The sequence below is a fragment of the Bos taurus genome, chromosome 15 (genome assembly GCF_002263795.3).
Source record: "Bos taurus isolate L1 Dominette 01449 registration number 42190680 breed Hereford chromosome 15, ARS-UCD2.0, whole genome shotgun sequence".
NCBI lineage: Eukaryota > Metazoa > Chordata > Mammalia > Artiodactyla > Bovidae > Bos > Bos taurus.
Window position 1 is genome coordinate 31,440,964 of NC_037342.1, and position 22,520 is coordinate 31,463,483.

The 22,520-nt window shown below is 47.6% G+C and overlaps 1 protein-coding gene and 2 non-coding genes across 4 annotated transcripts in view; 2 read left to right on the forward strand and 1 right to left on the reverse strand.

Annotated features, from left to right (window-relative positions):
* GRIK4 (glutamate ionotropic receptor kainate type subunit 4) overlaps positions 1 to 22,520 on the forward strand; it is a 493,259-nt gene that overhangs the window by 326,859 nt on the left and 143,880 nt on the right. For both annotated transcript variants that reach the window (XM_059874755.1, NM_001192626.1), the window contains 2 exons: positions 7,170 to 7,348; positions 11,709 to 11,762. In XM_059874755.1, the coding sequence (XP_059730738.1) occupies positions 7,170 to 7,348; positions 11,709 to 11,762 (233 nt within the window). The remainder of the gene's footprint in view (positions 1 to 7,169; positions 7,349 to 11,708; positions 11,763 to 22,520) is intronic.
* On the reverse strand, positions 10,397 to 10,471 carry MIR2284J (microRNA mir-2284j). Its single transcript, NR_031165.1, has one exon. It is a non-coding gene; the product is annotated as a microRNA mir-2284j (primary transcript).
* On the forward strand, positions 10,398 to 10,470 carry MIR2312 (microRNA mir-2312). The gene has a single exon (NR_031160.1). It is a non-coding gene; the product is annotated as a microRNA mir-2312 (primary transcript).

Consider the following 22,520-nt stretch of genomic DNA (forward strand, 5'->3'; position numbering starts at 1 on the left):
CAACCCCACAGGGCTGGGGGAATTTGCTGTTAGGAGACTTTCAACGAAAGTTGGCGTTCCCTACCAGGGTCCCTGAGGCCCCTTTGGTGAGATCACCCAGCCCTGCCATAGAGTTACCTTTTGAGACTCTCAGGCTGGACCCAGAGACTCTTCATTCAGTTCAGTTCAGTTGCTAAGTCATGTCCGACTCTTTGTGATCCCAGAGACTGTAGCACACTGGGTTTCCCTGTCCTTCACTGTCTCCCGGAATTTGCTCAAACTCATGTCTGTTGAGTCGGTGATGCCATCCAATCATCTCGTCCTCTGTTGCCCTCTTCTCCTGCCCTCAGTCTTTCCCAGAGTCAGGGTCTTTTCCAATGAATCGGCTTTTTGCATCATTGGTTCAGCCTCAGCATCAGTCTTTCCAATGAATGTTCTGAATTGACTCTTCATGGTCACAAGCATAATATGCTGTGTATTTTCCTGGTATTGCTATACATAGTTCAATCATCTTTTTGTTTGTGTTTCATGCTTGCTTTAGCGTTCCTGGGTATTTTAATGACTTTCTTGTGCGTGGCTACAAGCTCTGTGCCCCTACACCCTCTTCCACTTGTGTACCGCCTCTGTAACCTGGAATCAGAAACCTGGGTTTGGACCTTGCTTGGCCTGTGAGTTCTGAGATCTGCCCTGCATCTCTCCTGTTCCAGTGTTTGGTCTCTATGTGTGGTGTATTCATTCTCAGTCATATCTGACTCTTTGCGACCCCCTGGACTGTAACCCGCCAGGCTCCTCTGTCCATGGGATTCTCCAGGCAAGAGTACTGGAGTAGCTTGCCATTTCCTGCTCCAGGGGATCTTCCCAACCCAGGGATCCAACCCTTGTCTCCTGTGGCTCCTGCATTGCAGGTGGATTCTTTACTACTGAGCCACCTGGGCTGACCTGTTTGGTCTCTCCCCAGGAATAATGATGATACCTGCTTCCTGGACCATTGTGGGGGATAAATCCACAGTATGTGAAGAAGCTTAGGAAACAACAAAAGCAGGTCTCAGCTCAGGGATGCCTGCTGGGCCCCAGCAATTAATAAACAAACAAGGACTTCCCTGGGGGTCCAGTGGCTAAGACTCTGCAGGAGTCTCGGGGTTCAATCCTTGACGGGAGAACTAAGACCCCACATGCCATGTGGTGCAGCCAAGAAAATTAAAAAACAACAACAGCAACAAAACAACAAAGAACTAACCCTATCAAACAAACACCCTGGAGAAGTCGAGGGGAGTCCCCGGGTGAGGTTTTTCCCATGTCCATGCTTGCTGTCAGAGAAGGGGGCAGCCTGGATGGCCAAGCAGGGCAGCAGACGGTCCTCCTGGGAGCGAGAAGCCTCCACCTGCCCCTCTATCCCCTCTCTGTCTCCTCCTCTGACCCCCACGGTCTGGCCCTTTCTGTCTTTTCTTGGGGCCAGGTCTAGGCGTGGGATGGGACAAAACTGAAAAGTGGGTAAAATAAGCCCACTGTTCAAGCATTTGAACTTGTTCCGTGCCCCTGCCCCTCTTGCGACACCTCGGACCCTCATCCCTCTCACTCCATCAGAATCTGCTCCCTGGAAAAACAGGGCGTGAAGCCAGCACAGCCGAAGCACCTGCCCCTGTCAGGGGAGGGGAATGGACCAGTACTGGGTTTAGGTGCTCTGGGCAGAGTTCACCAACTCACTGCATCCTCACCACCACCCTCTAGTCGGTGTTACGTCAGCTGCCGCCCGCAGAAGCTTAAAGTGAAAGTGTGAATGGGCTTCCCTGGTGGCTCAACTTGTAAAGAATCTGCCTGCAATGCAGGAGACCCAGGTTTGATCCCTGGGTCGGGAAGATCCTCTGGATTCACCAGAAGGGAATGGCTACCAACTCCAGTATTCTTGCCTGGAGAAAATCCTATGGACAGAGAAGCCTGATGGGCTACAGTTCATGGAGTCGCAAAGAGTCAGACACAACTGAGCAACTAACGCATTCACCAGCTGGGAGTGTTACCGTTTTCCAGGATCAAAGCCTGAAGCCCAGGGAATCAGCCAGTGGAGAGGGAAATGATTACTTATTCCTGTTTTTGGATACAAGCATCCTCTGTGTCCCCGGCAGACCCATCACTCAGGTCTCTGTGTCCTTGTCCTGCAGCCCGTCCAACCCCTGCTGTGCCTTTCTCAACCTGTCCATCCATCTCCTGCCCCACCTCCCAGTCCCAGAAGCCAGCCTCCCCCCTTCCTGGAATAGCCAGCCTGCTGGCTTTCACATCGATCCATCCCATCACATCCTGAGCGATACTAATAGGTTCCCCAGGCCCCCTCTCAGCCTTGGACTTGGCAGCTAGACCCGCTGCTGGGCTAAGGGTCCAGCAAGATAGGGGGGTCAGGGTGGAGATGGAGGGGAAGCTGGGGAGAAAGCAGCTTTGAACCCCTCTGGTGACAGCTGCCTTTGACAAATACCTTAGTTCCATTAAGGGGTTCCTAGTGGCACAAATGGTAAAGAATTTGCTTGCAGTGCAGGAGACCCAGGTTCCATCCCTGGGTTGGGAAGATCCCCTGGAGGAGGGCGTGGCTACCCACTCCAGTATTCTTGCCTGGAGAATCCCATGGACAGAGGAGCCTGGCAGGCTACAGTCCATGCAATTGCAAAGAGTCGGACAGGACTGAGTGACTAACACACTTGGTTCCATTAAACAGGTAGAGGTAAGGTAAACAACAATTGGAAAATGCCAGACTGCACTGAAAAACTCATGACGTGCTTAATGTAACTAAACCACCCTTCCTCTTCTGCAGATGTTTCCCACTTCCTAGAATTAAAAAAAAAAAAAAAGGATCCTTTTCTAATTCATAAAGAATCTCTGGGCTAGAAAGACACCAACATCTTTGTAGTTCAGCTTTCCAACCACTGATTTAATTTCCTCTACAACCATCCTAAAATGGGGCTTCAGTCTTTCCTTGATTACCTCCAGCCATGGGGAACTCACTCCCTCACAATGTAGGCCACTGCCTCTTTAGAGAGCTCCAACAGAGTTCTTCCTTACACTGAGCTAAGTACGGCCCCTGCGAGTTCCATCCATTCACTGTTCCTGGGCATAGTCCTTGACTATAAATCCACAGCAAGTCTGTCTTGTGACAGCCCCTCCCCTCTTCCTCAGGCCAGGCACCCCTTCCTTCAGTGGCTCCTCAAGTGACATGGTGTCTGCTCCCACCTGGCACTGCTTCTCCCTTGACTTCTTAGGAGGGAGTCTATCCCTCTCACAGTCTCTGCTCAGTCCACCAGCAAGAACCGTGCACCTTGCCTCACACTGAGGCTGAGCTGCAGAGTTTGAAATAGGATCCCTACCCAACGCTGTGAAATAATTAGACTACATGTTATCTGTTGTAATATATGCATATATGCATAAGCATATGCTATCAAATGTTTCTTATGGTTTATAACCAAGGGCTGTATCCTGCGAATTGGATAATAAATCCTGAACGAGTTGGAAGAAGAGAGAAGGGGAGGGTGGGAGCTGGAGAGTGGAGAGAAGGTTTTGGTGGGGAGGGGATGGGGTGAAGGAGAGTTAGGATGTGAAGGGGTGGGGGAGGGGTGGATGAAAACCAGCTTGGTGGGGTGCCTTCTGGGTGACAGTCACTGATCTGCTCATTTGACTCCCCCATAAGGTAGTCATTACCCGTATGTCATGGATGGGTACACAGAGGGGCAGGGGGCAGAGGGAGTGGCCCCCACCAGCTAACCTGGTGGTGCGGGAGCTGGGATTCGCAGCAGCTGACTTTGTGCTCTTGCTACTTTAAGCTCTGTGCAGCCTGGGAAGAGGAGGGACTCCTAGGAGATCCTGGGGGAGGTGGCGGACCTCCCAGGGACCCTTCTCCCCTGCCTCCCGGCAAACAGGGTTGGATGAGATGCTGCTTCTTGCTTAAAGGGCAGCAGAGCACCCCCAAGGGGCCGTGGGGGTGGGGCACGTGGGCGTTGCTGGGAGCAGGGTCCCCATTTTCCTGACACCTAGGGGACCTCTTTCCCTGGGAGCTCAGTGCACCTGCCAGCTTTCAAGGCACGCAGGGTCCCTGGGCTGCCTTTTCCAGGCTGCTCCATGCTGTGTGTAATTGTACTGTCACTCCCCAGGCTTCCGTCTCGTCCCACTGAGTTTCATTGCCCATCTGAAGGATCCCAGGGCATTTGGCCTCTCTCCCAGTCGAACTCCAAAGGTTCTCCCTGCTGCATTCCAGGCCCAGTGGGGAGTTCACCCCCACCACCCCTCCCCTGCTCATACCTCCAGCTGCTCCCCTAGAGCGTGTCCTGAGGACAAATCTTTCCTTGAGGCAAGGAGCTGGCCAAGACTCCAGCAGCTCCAGTTCTGTGGCCTCCCTGATCTCCTTGTCCTTTTGATCAGGTGCTTAGACCTTTGTCCGAGTGAGATTTTGCTTTTCACAACATCTCTGTGAAGATATGAATATTCTCTGAATTTTACATATAGGATGCAATGCAGCTGCCCCATAGAAAACCAGATTTTTAGGCCACCAAACAAAATAGGGATATGATTTGGGGCTTTACAAAAATTTTTATTGGAATATCGTTGATTTCCAAAGTTGTGTTAGTTTCACGGGCACAGCCAAGTGGATCAGATATACATATACATATGTTCACTCTTTTTTTAGATTCTTTTCCATATGGGTCATTATAGAGTATTGAGTAGAGTTCCCTGTGCTGTACTGTAGGTCCTTGTTATCTATTTTATACACAGTACTGGGCATATGATTTGAACTTTGCTATACACTTAGCTGGGCTTTCCAAGGTGTCACTAGTGATAAAGAACCCACCTGCCAATGCAAGAGACATAAAAGATGTGGGTTCGATCCCTGGGTCTGGAAGATTCCCTAAAGAAGGGCATGCCCACCCACTCCAGTGTTCTTGCCTAGAGAATCCCATGGACAGAGGAACCTGGTGGGCCATGGTCCATAGGGTAGGGTTGGACTGCAAAGAGTTGGACACAACTAAGCGACTGAACATGCTTGCACACACTTAGCTGCAGCTCCTGGCCTCTGAGACCCTGGAGGGCAGGGTCTGTACCTGATCCGTCTTCTCTGCTGGTGTCTTGTCAGCCCAGTGCCTGGCACCAGGACAGTGAGTGTTGGATGAACAGATGAGCACCTTCCTCCCTCTTCTTCTGCCTCACTAAGCCGCCATTCCTGACCTTTGTGTTCTTATGGGATCGAGTAGATACAGGAGAAGCAATGTTGATTCCATGCATACCAGCTCCCAGCCTGCTTTCACATAGGATCTCAGTGAGTTCTCACCTGTTATGCCCATTTTACCGATGAAGATTGAGACTTGAAGAGGTTAGATGGGTCTCAAGCTCACACAGCTAGCGACAGTTGACCCTGAGCTTGAATCCAGATCTGCATCAAAGTTGGCAGGAGGAGCCCCGGCAGCTTCAGTGCCCTTCTGGATGGAGGGTGGTGGTGTGGAGCCCTGAGGGGCACAGACAGCAGCAGGGGGTCTAACAAGCCTCCGCTGAGGCCTGTTTGGAAAGGAAGGAAAAACCAACTTGACTCTGGGCTTGCACAGACCGCGTTGCTGAAACCTCTTTGTGAAGGACAGGCCCTCCAGGGGCTTCTCTCCAGTTCTTCTCCATTCTTCATCTACAATGCTTCTCCTACCGCAGTCCCTAGTTCCTGGGACCACCTTTTCAGGAGCCGGGGTGGGGGTGGGAGTTAGGCACTGGCCCCGCCTTCCAGGGCTCCATCTCCATCACCCCCGGTGCAGCCTGCTCCCTCGTTCCCTCCACCCTGCTGCCTCTTCCTTGTTCACAAAGCACACCAAGGCTTTCGCCCCCAAGACCTGAGACGCGTGAACCAAGCCTCCCTGGGTTCTGTGCCTGCTCCTCCTGGTGGGTTTTATCCTAAGAGGAAGTCTGGACTCGGGAAGAGGATGGGATGGAGATGAGGAAATGGGAATTCTGGTCCCATCTCTTTTCCTGGGCACATCCTGTCATTTGTCTACAAAATGAGGAAGCTGGTACAATGCTCTCTATTTTTTTTTTTTTTATTTACTTGGCTGTGCTGGGTCTTCGTTATGGCACTGGGGATCTCTGATCTTTGTTGCAGCATGCAGGACCTTTGATTGGAGTTTGCGAATCCTTAGTTGCAGCAAGTGAGATCTAGTTCTCCAACCAGGGAGGGAACCTGGGCCCCCTGCATTGGGATTGTGGAATCTTCGCCACTGGACCACCAAGGAAGTCCTTACAATGCTCTTCAGATGCCCCCTCATCTTACCTTTTGGTCCTCAAGGATCCGGAGGGGGTTTAACCTGCACAAGGAAAAGGCTTCTTTGGGGTCATATTCATGACCTCCCTGCATTTAATATTCCTTTAACCAGTGCAGACACCAGAACACCGGGCTCTTTGACTTGTCAGAGAGCATCCTTCCCCGGGCCATCCACCGTGACAGTGTCTGGGAGAGTTCCTCCTCTCCTGCCTCCTGCTCGCCTCTGTGCTATGGGATTGGAATACTTTGTATGATCTTGGGAGGACTTAAACAAGATGAGCCATTAAAATGTTTAGCCCATTACCTGGAACGCAATAAGAATTCAATGAATGTTACTCTTGTCATTGATTGGCTTTGGGGAGCAAATGCCTATAGGTCTCTTTCCATTGGAATTGAGACCACTGTCTTCCCAGGAGACCCCCGCCCATGCACACACCCTCCTCCTGGCCTTTTCAGAGATGTCATTTAAGACCCATGTGTCTTGGTGACATCCATCTGGAATCCCTTCTCCCACGTGCCTGGCGGCGGATAGCAAGGGCCTGGCAGAATCCTTAGCTCAGGATCCCCAGCTGTTCTGGGCCCACCTGACTGCCTGCTGGGGTGCAGTTCAAAACCCGTTCTTTTATAATCATAACAATACCTTGTCTCAGAGCAGCCCCTGTGCTCTGAGGAGTTCAAAGCGTTTTGCTAGATCTGTTTTCTGGGCTTTGTGACCTGGAGGGAACTGCTCCCTGACCTCCACCATGGAAATAAAAGCCGGATGTAACATTTATGAGGGCTCACCATGTGCGATGCTCCGGCCTAACCACTTGATGCCAGACCCAGGACCCTGCTTCCCTCCCGAGTTTTCTGGCTTTGGCTCCCGTGTCTCCTGAGGCAGCACCGTGGACCCTCAGGGGCTTCGTCCTCTCTTCCCCTCCAGGCCTTTTAAACCTAGAGAAGCTCCTCCGGCAATTCCTTATCTCCAAGGACACACTCTCGGTCCGGATGCTGGATGACGCCAGGGACCCCACCCCGCTCCTCAAGGAGATCCGGGACGACAAGACCGCCACCATCATCATACATGCCAACGCCTCCATGTCCCACACCATCCTCCTGAAGGTGGGCACCGGGCCGGGCGGGTGCTGCTGGGCAACGAGCATCCCTCTCCTTCCCTCTGCCTCTGAACTGACACTCTGCTCCCTTCTTGCCTTGGGTGTCCCCCCTGGGCCGAGGTTGAAGGAGCCCTGGGCTGGACCTCTGACCCCAACAGTGTGCTCAGTTCCAGTGAACAGCTCCTGAAAGTTAAGAGGAAAAAGTAGGAGGATGCAACGTCACAGAGACGTTTAACTCTCGGTGCAACAGGGCAGCTGCCGGCTGAGACGCTGGCCACACCTAGATCTGCCAGGGGCTTTGTGGTCCAGGGGTTCCTAGGAGGGGCAAGGCTGGTGGGGTGGGCTACTCGGGCGCTGAGACTATTTGCCAAACCGAGTAGAGGCATCTCCCTATTCTGACAGCCAGGGCTGTCTCGTCCGTGTGTATTACTGAGTGCCAGCCCTGTGTGTAATCTTTACACGTGTTCTATCGTTTACCGAGCGCTGCCGTGTCATTTTTCAATGTAATCCTCTCCGTGACCACATGAGGTGGACATGGTAGCATCCCCCGGCAGCGGAAGAAACTGAGAGTCTGCGAGATGAGCAGCTCTGTCCAAGGCCAGCCCTGGGAGGAGCAGCCTGCCTCAGTTCTCTTCACAGGAAATCAGTCCACTTCTCCCCCGCTCCCCACCCCCTCCCGGGGACACAGGGATCAGCCCTGGAATCAATGTATACACAGGGAAACTGGAACTCTCTGAGTGAGGCCGGTCCAAGAGAGAGAGACAGAGACACACACAGAGACACAGAGACAGAGGGAGAGAAGTCAGTGCCTGGGGTTCCATGCTGGACAAACAGCTTTGATCATCTGGGCATCCTTGGGACCACTGGGACTGTGTCCCGGGCTGGTGTCTGGGCTAAGCAAGCAACCCCAGACAGAGTGGACCCTGCCAGGCTCCGCCCTGGCTCCAGCAGCTCCCCCAGCCTCTCTGGGCTCATGGCCTCCTCAAGTGCCATTTTAATTGCACATCCACGTGCAGCCCGCCGTCTTCCACTGGGGGAATGAGGTTCTTCATTAACCTCAGCAGGGCCGCAAGCAGCCCAGCAGACACAGGATGATTCTCTCTTCCTCTCCCTCCTCGCTGTCTCCTCACCTCCCCACCCCAGCTAGTTTAGTCTCAGAATTAATAAGAGATTTGAATGAAATTTCTCTGAGTACTGAGGGCCGTCCCTTCAGCCTGTTGCTATAGTAATTTTCTGCAGCTCCAAACCCACGTCTGTCTGTGTGGGTATACCCAACTCACAGACACACACTCCAACACACAGTTTTTCTTTCTCTTTCTTCTCTTGTGTCCGGAGCTGTGATCAATGAAGTCATTGAGGATGGAAGAGCTGCAGGGCATGAGAGATGCAGGCTGAGGAGTTCTCAGGAGGGTGGGGAGGACTGCGGAGTAGGGAGCAAGATAGATGTCCCTCAGTCCCCCTGCCAAGGGCAGATCAGAACGTATGTTTCCCGTGCAGTAGCTGATTCCTGCCTGGACAGCCCCCAGGTGGAAGCCTTTAGGGGTCAGCCCTTGCCCAGGAATATTTCCCGGCTCCCAGCATATGTGGTTGCCTCCCTCCCTTTTAAAAAATATGTCTAGTTCATTGTTGAAATCTCGGAAAGTACAGAAAAGCCCGTAGGAAAAAAATAAAAATCATTCACAATTCCATCACTGAGAGAGAACCACTATAAAATTTTGATATCAGGTCTTTCTGCCCTTAGAGACACATTTTTTTTTTCCTTTTTCAAAATTATTACACCCTGAACATACTCTTCTGGAACCTTTTTTTTTCCCCACTTAATTATATGCCATGCATTTTTTTTCTCATGTCATGACATATTTTTCTACAAATATTATAATGGCTGCATCATTTCTTATCATATGGATGTACCATAATTTATTTAACCATCTCTTTATTGTTGGAGATACAGGTTGTTTTCACTCTTTGCTGTAATAAATAATGCTGGAATGCACATATTTTTACATAAATCTTTATGCACATTCATGAATATTTTCAGAGCATAAATTTCTAGGAGTGGAATTACTGAGTTAAAGGTATGCATGCTTTTAAGGATTTTGCTATGACTTGCCAGCTTGCCTTTTTTAGAAAGTCTGTAAGGATTTACGCTCCCACCAGTGGTGTATAGGTGTCTTATAGCACCCTTGCCAGTACTGGGTATTTTCATTAAAAACGCTTTTAATTTCTTTTTTATGGCTGTGCATTTGAAGGAAATTCCCTTGTAATGACTGTTATTAGCAAATGGTTCTGCTGGGTGGCCAGTGGCAGGCTTTCCTGAGGTCATCGATCAGCCCCAGCCCATGTAACCTTGGAACCAAACTCATCAATGAGCAGTGAGGTTTTGGAAAAGCTCGTCCCCATTTGAATTCCTAGAAGCCCCAGCAGGCTGACCTTGTATCCATCCTGGACTCAATCCGCATGCTTCCCTGAAGCACCAGGCTCTTCCTTCATGAGGTTACAACCTGGCCTTGAGGGAAGATAGACTCAGCGTGGGAAGCAGTGCAGTCAGAGGGCGCCCGGAGCTTCTGGGAGCCTCACTGTGCACTCCTGAGCCTGGCCTCAGAGCTTGGCAGCGCTCCACTGTCTCTTGATTTCAGGAGGATTTTCAGAGTAATCCCCTATTTTATTGAGCGGCTGTTCCAGCAACGAATTCCATGTTTACCCAGAATTCAGGTCTTAAAAACCAAGGATCTCTTGTGTTTTATCTTTAGGACAGCAGATTTCACAAAGTGGGTTTTAACCATCCAACAGTGCCCTTTCTCAGCCCCCTGCCCCCAACCCATCCCTGGAACCAGGGGGCTCCCGTCAGGCAAGGCAGTGGTGAGAGGCAAGGGCATTATTATATGGATAATTTGGGGGGTGGGTGAAGAGGTGGAGGTGAGCACCATGCCCCCCTCCCCAGAAGTGGAGGCGTCACTGTAGCTTTGCTAGAGGAAGGAGAGGCCTTGAGCTCCATCATGACCCCTTGTAATCTTGCCCCAGTTGCCTCAATTTCTTATAGGGATGGTGATGATATATTGGGCTGGCCAAACAGTTTGTCTGGGTTATTCTGTAACTTGGAAAACCTGAACGAACTTTTCGGCCCACCAACCTAATAATTACCCCAGCCTGTCCTTCAAGGAACCTGTGAGAATGCTCACACAGTTATTGGAATCCCTGGGGAAATAAATAAGATATAAAGGGAGAAGGCAATCATCCCTGGCTTTGTTTACCGCCCCCCACCCTCATGCACCTCAACAGTCATGACAAAAGTGGTTTCCTAGTGGCCAGGGCTGAAGGCTATGTGATGAAGATCTAACCAACTGTCAGGAGGGATAGGGGACCTGGGGAGAGCTGGGCTCATTATTTCCATGATCTCCTTGTTAGCTTCTATAGCACCTGTCACACTCCAAGCCAGGCACATGGCACGGAAGGTTGCTTATAGAGGTATTTATGATGCTGCAAACATCAGAGAAAAGGAGGCCCATCTGAACTAGCAGCTCCCAACCGTGGGCTGAGACTCCCTGGTGCACCATCACCAAGAGCACATCACTTGCTCCTCACTACTGATAAGACCGCAGTTTGCAAACGATTCACCTCTTTCCAGCATTGCCGCAGATTGAAGAATATGCCTATGAGGCATACTCACTCCCACCCTGACGAGGGTGGGGTTAATTTGGGAATTGCCTACAAGCCACCACTTTCCTGTCCATGCCTTGGCCCCTAAGAGGAGTGTGTCAGTAATTCCATCAATATCATAGTTCTCCAAGGGGCGTGTTGGGCTGCCTGGCTTTAATTTCATCTTTTCCACGTATGAGACGTGTGATCTTCTGGACAAGCTACACAGCCTTTGGTGCTTCAGTTTCCTCAGCTGTCAAAGGTGGGGTGGTGGGCAAGCAACAGTGTGCCTCAGCAGGTGAACCCTAGCCAAATGCTGTCCGGTGCTTGGTGTGGACCAAACAGCACGTGTTAGCCACTGGTATTGTTAATGGTCGTGGAAATAATTATTATAGTCTTTTGTTATTTGTTCATTTCCCGGAAAGTCACTTTGGTTTCCATAATCCCCAGTTATATCCATGGGAATGTGTACACATGAGAATATCAGCTACCATGAGTGTCCCTGCAGGGGTGGAGGCGTGGGCTGGAGGGAGAGAGACCCTACTCTAGAAGCCAGGGTTTCTGTGCTCCGTCCTCCAAGGTTGAGGGTGGTGTAAGAACCAGTCAGTCAAGATGTTCTACTCTGCCGGTGGGGAGCCAGACCAGGGGCAGACACCTGGAGCCCTCTCTAGTCATGCACTTCCAGTGGGTTTTTCATTTTCCACTCTAATATCCTTCTCTTCCCTTTGCAGGCAGCGGAACTAGGGATGGTGTCAGCCTATTACACATACATCTTCACTAATCTGGTAAGACATTTTCACAGCTCACCTCTTTGGCATAGACAGTATCATTAATTAGGGTCAGTGGGGTGTGACGGAATGAAGCCCTGGAGATGGGCAGTAGGGGAAATGGACCAGAGGAGCAGATGCCAGCCAGAGAAGCAGGGCATTTGAGAAACACGGAAACCCAGGAGCCCTGGGACTCTTGTCCTAACAATTCTTAGCCTAGAAGAATCTAATACCTCTGCTCAGATGCCACCAGCTGACCCCGCTGATGGTTGCATCTCCTCTATAGGTCCAGTTGCAGGCTGGCAGTTCAGTCCCTACATTTCCAGATCCTAATGTGGGCTGGCTTAGAATTAGGAACACTACAGCACAAAAATTATGCCTGTCCTAGGTAAGAGGTGTTATAACTGACACACTTTCAGAGGCCATTTTTTTCAAATTTTCTTTTGCAGCCTAGAATACAGGCCTATAGAAATTTTATTGAGTCAAGTTGGAGCTCTAGTTTTGCCCCGTACCAGCTGTGTGCCCCTTAAACAAGCACTGAGCCTTGGTTTCCTTGTCTGTAAAATGGGTGTAAGGACAGCTACATCATGGAATTGCTATCATTTTGAAATGATGTAATTTAATCTGTGTTTATTTTGAAATCGTAAAGCATTATGTCATGTGAAACGTTGTGAAATATACACACTCTCAATTCAGTAGAAAGAACCTCAGAGAACAGGTTTAAAAACATTAGAACTTTTTATTTTGAGATAATTATAGATTCACAGAAAGTCACAAAGATAATACAGAGGGATGCCATGTAACTTTAACCCAGTTTTCTGCAATGGCTATATCTTATGTTATTACAGTACAATATCAAAACCAGGATATCAAAATATCAAGTCTGTTAAGACATATGTAGATGTGTGTAACTCTACTACAGTTAGGAAAAAAACCATTTCATTACCACAAAGATCTCGCTACTACCTTATAGTCATATCCACTTTCCTTCTTCCCACCAGTCCTAATCTCTAATAACTGCTAATCTGTTCTCTATTTCTAACTTTTGTTGTTGTTGTCGTTCAGTTGCTAAGTTGTGTCTGAATCTTTGTGACCCCATGGACTGCAGCACACCAGTTTCCCTTGTCCTTCATTATCTCCCAGAGTTTGCTCAAACTCATGTCCATTGAGTCAGTGATGTTATCTAACCATCTCATCCTCTGCCGCCCCCTTTTCCTTTTGCCTGCAATCTTTCCCAGCTTCAGGGTCTTTACCAATGAATTGGCTCTTCGCCTCAGGTAGCCAAACAATTGAAACTTCAGCTTCAGCAACAGTCTTTTCAATGGTATTCAGAGTTGATTTCCTTTAAGACTGACAAGTTTGATCTCCTTGCAGTCAAGGACTCTCCAGAGTCTTCTCCAGAACAAGTTTGAAAGCATCAATTCTTCAGTGTTCTGCCTTCTTGGGTCCAGCTCTCACATCTGTTCATGACTATTGGAAAAACCGTGGCTTTGCCTAACTTTTCTACTTTTATGTAAATGGAATCATGAGTAGATGACCTTTGAGGTTAAATTTTTTTCACTCAGTGTATTGCCCTCAGGATCCATCGAAGTTGTTGTGTGAATCAATAGTTTGCCCTTTATTTTTGCTGAGTCATATTTCTTGCTGTGGATGTACCTGTTTGCTTAATCATCCACCTATGGAGAGACATTTTAGTTGTTTCCAGTTTGGGGCTATTACAGATAGAGCTGTTATAAACAGTCATTCAGAGAAGAGGTTTAATTATTATGCATTTATTTATTTTATAAATGCATAAGATATCCAAATCATTTAAGTAGCCCCTTTATCTAGATATACTTTTTTAAATGTTTTTTAAAGTGTGCTGAGTCTTCGTTCTTGCAGGGACTTTCTCTAGTTGGTGGTGAGCGGATGGGCTCTTGGGCACTTGGGCTTTAGTAGTTGTGGCACACAGGCTTAGTTGTGGAATTTTCCTGGACTAGGGATCGAACCCATGTCCCCTGCATTGGCAGCAAATTCTGGGAAGTCCCTGTCCAGACATACTTCTGATGTAACAGGCACTGAGCCAGGCATTAGAAATTAAAATGGGAATAAGAAACCAAGCTGGCGCAGCAAAAACCTATTGCAAACTGTCATATTGCAAAGTGGCAAATTCCATGAGATGTGGACACAAAATGCTTTAGACCCTAGAGTAGGGGCCACTTGCTCTACCCGGGGCAGTTAGGAAATGCTTCACAGAAGAAAGGGTCTTTAAGCTACATCCTGAAAGACAAGTAGACTTTTTCCTAGACAAACAAAGAACAGAATAACATTTGGGAATAAGGAACAGCATGCTCACATACCTGGAGATTTGAGTCCCTTCACACATATGGACTGCTCCAGGAATGGATGTGTCAGTTTATTATTACTCATTTGTCTATTTATAGCCATTTGTGAAAGTAACCTTCTTAAAAGATATAAGGCAGGTAACATCAAATGAATAATAATGAACTGGCACACCCATTCCTGGAGCAGTCCATGTGTTAGAAGGGACTCAAATCTCCAGGTATGTGAATATGCTGTTCCTTATTCTCAATGCCAATGCAGGAGACGTAAGAGATGTGGGTTCAATCCTTGGATCTGGAAGATCCCCTGAAGGAGAACACAGCAACCCACTCCAGTATTCTTACCTGGAGAATCCCATGGACAGAGGAACCTGGGGGGCTCCAGTCCATAGGGTCGCCAAGAGCCAGACACGACTGAAGTGACGCAGCACACACGCAGGTGTCAATGAACCACAAGAGCCTTGATGTGTTTAGGAAGCAGAATTCAACCTCACAGAGTTGACTCTCGAATCTGAAAATGGAAAAGGTTACCTGGGAGTTAAGACTTTCTTGGCCAACACAGGTGGTAGGGTAAACTAGGGGTCATGCAGTGTCCCTTCTGGGATTTAGGGGCCAGGGCCAGTCTCCTGAAATGTCCTGCAAAGGCGAGGAGAGGGCTGCCCAAAAAGACAAGCTGGGATCCTGCCATCCCTGTTCATCTCTAGCGGTAGTTTTGTGAACAGCCCTTTCTTGCGGCTTCTGTGGCATTGTTCACCCTGAAGCATCCTATAGGTCTTTGCTGTCAGAGTTGAAAGCCCCCTTGAAGAATCCTGTATAGCTTCTCTTCTGGTGTAGGGACTCCCTCCACAGCAGGCTTGCCAAAAAGTCATTCAGCTGTCTTTTGCCTGGTACGCCCCACCACAGACCTGCCTGTTCCATTGTTGGAATTTTTAACTGAGGTCTAATCTACAGATAGAAGGCCACAGAGATCATATGTGAGCAGCTGAATGAACATCCTCCAGGTGAGCACACCTGTGTAAGCAACACCCAGATCCAGAAATAGAATATTGCCAGCACCACAGAAGTCCCCCGCGTGCCCCCTCCCAGCCACTGCCCCTCAGAATATAAAGCAGAAGGAACTGCTTTGTTGGCGTGTTTAATTTATTTTTTCTATCTCACACTGCTGCTGTAAATCAGGGCATTAACATGGAAAAGGGAAGAAAAGGATTAGGCTATTCCCAGAGTGATGCAAAAGCATTTGCCTGGAGTAAGGAGGCATTTGGGGGAGCCCAGCAAGTTGGCAGAAGAATAAGGACAGATTAAACTCCATCTGTGTTCCATTTGGGGAGCCTGGGAAGCAGAGGGGAGGAGGGGGAGAAGGCAGGCCAGGGGCCACCTGCCTTGGGTCAGCCTGCCCCCAGGTTAGGCTGACAGGGTAGCCAAAGAGGAGGGAGTGGGGCAGCTAGAACTCACAGAAGTGTTTTTGCAGATGGAAGGAGGCTAGTCTTTTGAAAGATGAATTCCCAGGATGATAATGAGACTAAGGTGAGGTTGCTTGGCCTGGAGATGTTTAAGAAAGCATCACGGAGGCTTCCCCGGTGACTCAGTGATCAAGAATCTGCCTGCCAATGCAGGAGACGTGGGTTCCATCCCTGATCCAGAAAGATCCCACATGCCATGGAGCAACTAAGCCTAGGCCTATTGAGCCTGTGCTCTAGAGCCCAGGAACCACAACTACTGAAGCCCAAGTGCCTAAAGCCATGCTCTGCAAGAAGAGAAGCCATCGCAATGAGAAGCCTTTGCATTGCAACTAAGCAGTAACCCCCTTTCACTGCAATTAGAGAAAAGTCCACACACAGTGATGAAGACCCAGCAGAGCCAAATATAAATAAATAAAATTATATGCAAAAAAGAAGGCATCAGAGGACTTCCTGGCATCCAGTAGTTAAGACTTCACCTTCCAAGGCAGTGGTGCAGGTTCGATCTCTGCTCAGGGAAGTAAGATCCCACATGCTTCATGGCCAAAAACACCCCTCATAAAACAGAAGCAATATTGTTGTCATTTAGTCGCTAAGTCACGTCAACTCTTTGCGACCCCATGGACTGCAGCATGCCAGGCTTCACTGTCCTACACTATCTCCTAGAGTTTGCTCAAATTCATGTCCATTGAGTCAGTGATGCTATCTAACCATCTCATCCTCTGCAACCCCCTTCTCTTCTTGCCCTCCATCTTTCTCAGCATTAGGGTCTTTTCCACTAAGTCGGCTCTTCCCATCAGGTAGCCAAAATATTGGAGCTTCAGCTTCAGCATCAGTCCTTCCAATGAATATTCAGGGTTGATTTCCTTTAGGACTGATTAGTTTGATCTCTGTGCAGTCCAAAAGACTCTCTAGAGTCTTCTCCAGAACCACAGTTTGAAAACATCAATTCTTCAGCACTCAGCCTTCTTGATGGTCCAACTCTTACATCTGTACATGACTACTGGAAAAACCATAGCTTTGACTATACAGACCTTTGTCGGCAAAGTGATGTCTTCGGCTTTTTAATACACCGTCTGGGTTTGTCATAGCTTTTCTTCCAAGGAGCAAGTGTCTTTTAATTTCATGGCTGCAGTCAACCTCTGCAGTGATTTTGGAGCCCAAGAAAATAAAACCTGTCACTGTTTCCACTTTTTGTGACAAATTCAATAAAGACTTTAAAAAATGATCCACATGAAAAAAAAGCTTTAAAAAAGTAAAAAAAGAAAGCGTCACCCCTGCTATGTCCCACCACTCCCTCTTCTCCAAAATGTTAATAAAGACTTTGATGATGAATTTTGTGGAGAAAACACTGACCCATGAAGTCAGGAGACCTGGATCAAGTCCCCACTCTGCCTTGTAATTGCTGTGTGACTTGGGGGGAGTTGCACTGACTCTCTGAGCCCCAGGTCTCTCATTTGTAAAATGGGGATAATGAAATCTTACAGGGTTGTTGTGAGGATAAAGAAAACTGTGTTATGAATTGCCAAATACTGTATGTTTTTAGGACACTGTGTATTTTGGTCACACTCTGATACTTTCAGCTTTCAAAGGGCTTTTGTCCTTCTTGGGTGAACACAGAATGAGATGAGCTTTGGGAGGGTACCTTCCTCAGAGAGTTCTTTGAATCTGGAAATGACAGGATTCACACAGTTTGTGAGTTTGCAACAGGAAATCAGAAAAGTAACTGTGTAAATGATGATGGCTGAGTAATAGCCAAGAAAATAGAAGCAAAGCCATTTCAAAAATCAGTCAGTGAGAGAATATTCTGGATACTTCTCATTAGTGCCTTGGCTCTCAGAAAGGACAGACCTTTATTAGGAGTAAAGAAACTATTTTTAAGTCCATTCTTTCTGCCCAGTTGCTGTTGGAGTCTTGAACCAGAGCAGGAGGGGCTTTATCTAGAGGGTCATAGGTGAGCCTCTGTGCTTCTCTAGAGGCCCAGTGGTCCCTGACTTTATGGCACCAGGGACCGCTTTTGTGGAAGACAATTTTTCCATGGACTGGAGGAGGGAGGATGGTTTCTGGATGATTCAAGCACATTACACTTACTATGCACTTTATTTCTATTATTATTACATCAGCTGCACCTCAGTTCATCAGGCATTAGATCCTGGAGGTTGGGAACCTCTGCTCTAGTCCTTCCCCCCAAATATAGATGCCACCTGGACTTTAATTCTTATTTATCTCTTTTCTGATTCCTCAAAGATGTCCATCATGTCCCATCTCTCTAAATTCGGCCACAGTGATGCGGCAGGCACTCAGATTTGCATTTGAGAGTTAGCACAAAGGTGCAGGCCTTTGCATTCGTAGACAAGACTAAGGACTCCAGGTTGCCTAGCCGTCAGCTGTGTGATCCAGTGCACCTTGTCAGTCTCTCTGAGCCTGGGTGACCTCATCTGCGGGTGGACACTAACAATACCTGCCCTGGGAGATAACAGCCACACAGGGATTGACTCACAACACAAGTCTAGTAAAGGGAAGGTATTATTTTAAGAAGTCCTGGGCTTCCCTGGTGGCTCAGTGGTTAAGAATCCTCCTGCCAATGAAGGAGACACATTGAATGAAGTTCGATCCCTGGTCCGGGAGGATCCCACATGTGGTGGAGCAACTAAGCCCATCTCCAGAAGAGCCCTGCTCTAGAGCCTGGGAGCTGCAACCACTGAGCCCACATGCCACAACTACCAATGCCCACGAGCCCAAGCTTCACAGCCAGAGAAGCCATTGCAATGAGAAGCCCAAATACAGAAACCAGAGAGTAGCCCATACAGCAATGAAGACCCAGCACAGCCATAAATAAATAAATGAAGTTATAGAAAAGGAAGTTCTATTTGTGTTTCCCAGGTACCAAAAAGAACAGGAGATATTTATTTTGCTGTCCAGCCTCTAACGGCCTGTAAAAGTGACTCCTAAAATGCCATTTGATTAATTTCCAGACAATGAATAGAACGAGGTAGTTCAGTTATTGTGCAGTCACAATATTATTATTGTGTGAAATCAGGTAATATTTGTCTTTTGTGTCTGGCTTATTTTATTCAGCATAACGTTTTCTACATTCATCCATATTATAGCACGTATCAGAACTTCATTCCTTTTTTTAAACTCTTGTTTTATAGTGGAAAATACACATAAAATTCACCATTTTAAGGATATCATTCAGTACAGTGAGTATATTTACATCGTTGGGTAACCATCATCACGATCCACGTTCAGAACCTTTTTCATCCTCAAACTGAGACCTTAAACCCATTAAACAGCAGCTCCCCACCCTCTCCCACTCCCAGCCCCTGGCAGCTACCATTTTGCTTTCTGTCTCTATGAATTTGCCTCTTCTATATGCTTCATATAAATGGAATTCTAATGTTTGTCCTTAGGTGTCTGACTTATTTCACCTAGCATAATGTCTTCAGGGGTCATCTAGGTGTCAGAATTCCCTTCCTTTTTAAGGCTGAGTAATACATGAAAAAACTAAGATCATGGCACCTGGCCCCATTACTTCACGCAGATAGAGGAGGAAAAGGTGGAAGTAGTGACAGATTTCCTCTTCTTGGGCTCTAAAATCACTGCAGATGGTAACTGCAGGCATGAAATCAGAAGATGATTGCTTCTTGTCAGGAAAGTGTGCTGAAAAGCAGAGACATTCCTCTGCCGACAAAGGTCTGTACAGTCAAGGCTATGGTCTTCCCAGTGGCCATGTACGGTTGTGCGAGCTGGATGGTAAAGAAGGTGTAACGCCAAAGAATTGATGCCTTTGGACTATGGTGCTGAAGAAGATTCCTGAGAGTCCCTTGGACAGCAAGGATATCAAACCAGTCAATCTTAAGGGAGATCAACCCTGAATACTCGTTGTAAGGACTGATGCTGAGGTTGAAACTCCAGTATTTTCCTCATCTAATGAGAACAGCTGACTCATTGGATAAGTCCCTGATGCTGGGAAAGATTGATGGCAGGAGAAGAGGGTGTCAGAGGATGAGATGGCTGGATGGCATCACTGACTCAACGGACATGAGTTTGAGCAAACTCTGGGAGATGGAAGGACAGGGAAGCCTGATGTGCTGCAGTCCATGGGGTCACAGAGAGTTGGACACGACTTAGCGACTGAAAGAACAACTGTAATCCACTTTACGTATATACCACACTTTATCTCTTCATCCATTAATATGGACATTAATGTTGCTTCTTCCTTTTGACTATTATGAATTGTGTCTCAGTGAACGCAGGTATGCAAATACCTGTTCAAGTCCCTGCTTTCCATCCTCTTGGATATACATCTGGTAGTGAAATTGCTGGATCATATGGTAATTCTGTGTTTGATTTTTGAGGAACACCATAGTCTTTTCTAGCTGTACCATTTTTATCCCACCAGTAATGAATGAGGGTTTGAGTTCCCCTACATCCTCCCAATGCCTGTTATTGTTTGTTTTTGTGATAATAGCCATCTTAATGGCATGAAGTGTTCAGATGTGTTTCTTACTTCTATTTGGAGTTTTCCCATTGAAAGAAGTGAGAGTGAATGGCTGAAGTGGAGAATCCTGATTAGAAAGCTTTCTAATGAGAGAAAGAAGCTGTAAAAACCCAGTTTTTATTTACTATATTTATCAGTTATTGTGCAGTCACAATATTATTGTTGTGTGGAATCATGTAATATTTGTGTCTGGCTTATTTCACTCAGCATAATGTTTTCTGGGTTCATCCACATTATAGCAGTATCAGAACTTCATTGCTTTTTTTAAAATTCTTTTTTTTATAGTGGTAAATATATATAAAATCTGTCAGACCTGGTGAAAACCCTCAGTTTGGGAGCTTCCTAACTGTGCACCCTGATGCTCTTGGCAGGCCTCAGTTTCCCCATATGTAAAATGTGAATCATAATATTCATCTCAGGAAATCTTGGTAAAATGAAAAACCAGCAATGGATAACACTCTGTATCTGGTAGGCAATGCCAACTGCAGTTCCATGGTTTCACACAGTAGACGTGTCATTTCTCACTCAAAGTCCTCCAGGTGTGTTTTGGATCATCGGGCAGCCTTCCAGAAGGTCATCTGGAAGCCCAGATTTCTTCCAGATTCTAATGTGTCCACTGAGAGGCCAGGAAAAGGACAAAACACAGTGGGTCAGACACGAGAGGGTTTGGGGGATCCAGGCCTGGAAGTGGCCCATAGTATCTGTCCTCTTAATCCATTGGCTGAAACTTGGCCACATGCTCACACCTACCGCAAGGGAAATGGGGAAACATCATGTCCTGTGTGCCCAGGGAGAAGAGGATATGGGAATGCTGATTAGCTAGCCACATCTGTTGCATTATTAAATGATTAATGATCATCGCAGGTCTCTTTCCTGTATTCTAGAAGAGCAATTAGCAACCTAAGCCCTGGCGTGTCTGTTTAGAGGCTAGCTGACCCTATACATGGAGACCAGCACTTTATTATAAAGGTGTCAGTGAGTGAGTGAAAGTTGCTCAGTCATGTCTAACTCTTTGCGACCCCATGGACTATACAGTCCATGGAATTCTCCAGGCCAGAATACTGGAGTGGGTAGCCTTTCCCTTCTCCAGGGGATCTTCCCAACCCAGGGATCGAACCCAGGTCTCCACATTGCAGGCAATTCTTTACCAGCTGAGGACAAGGGAAGCAAACTTGTCAGCTGCCTTATAACTAAAAGCGTCTGCATCTTGCATGCTCTTGCCCAGGTGGGCTGCTGGCCTGATGGTCCTGTCTGGTGCTTCCAGGCGATGCACTGAACAGGTATGGATTCACTGTGCTCATCCTGCTCCTTAGTCTAGAAGCAGCCTCTGTACTCCAGTCAGCCTCCAGGTTTGGCTGTGGGAATCGTTGTTCCGCAAGACTAATGGGAGTTTGGATAAAGGATGTGAAGAATTAAGGGCCTTTGGGCAAAGCCCAGTCGGCCGCTGAGATAGCAGAGATGCCATCTGAAGAGAGGAGGTGAAGGAGGAAGTGCAGTTTGAGCTAATAAATCTGGGAGGATTATCCAGCTACTAATGAACCCAGGGAGATTCGCAATCACTGCCTAATAGAAAAGATAAAATCACCCTAATCTATTGTCAGTGAGCACAGATGGGCCTGGTGCCAAAGCAGGGAGCCACCGCCTTGGCAGGAAAAGTGTAGAGATTTAGGGTAAGGGTCAGAATCGTGAAATGTCCAGAAAAAGTAGGAAATGGGCCCTGGAAGTGGGAACTATATGGTCTGTGGGCCACCTGGGCTGCTCCCAACATTGTGGGCAGCATGGCTTGCTGGATGCTGTGATCATCTTTTCATTTTCATGCCCTAGGTAGGGCTAGAGTGCCAGGCTCTTGCCACCACCACTGTGCTGGAGGGCACAATGCCATTTGTGCCATATGTATAGAGGCGGTTAACATCTCAGAGTTGTTCCCTTGGGGACTCTAGAGAGAAGGAACTTGGTGCTGGCTGGGTATTGGAAGGCATGAGGCAGGGTTACACCAGCAACTGAATGGTTAATGGTTATATTAGCACCTGTAGGGTTATACTTGCATGGTAAGGGTTATACGAACAGGAGGCCTCATCATATATAGTTATAGCCCCGCTACTAACTAGTGGTCAACATAGTATTAGTCAAAGTTGATATTTATTACCTACCTTCTGCATGCTAGACTCTGTAACAAGTGCTTTTCAGTTATTTTCTTACTTAAACCTCACCCAACAGCTCTAGGAGAGCCCTCTTTTATCCCTATTTTAGAGATGAGCAAGTTGAGGCTCATAAAATTTTGATACATTGCTCAAGGTAGTAACCCAAGCATTTAGCTTTTAGCCACCTCACTCTACTGCATTTATCTAGGCAAGCCGTTTCTCCTCCCTGTGCTTCAGTTTTTTCATCTGAAAACTATGAGGTTGTATTAATAGTAGGTGATCTTTGAGGTTCTTTACAGTCCTGGACTTATTTCATCCCACACACGTTGAGGGCATTTCAATTCACAGCACTC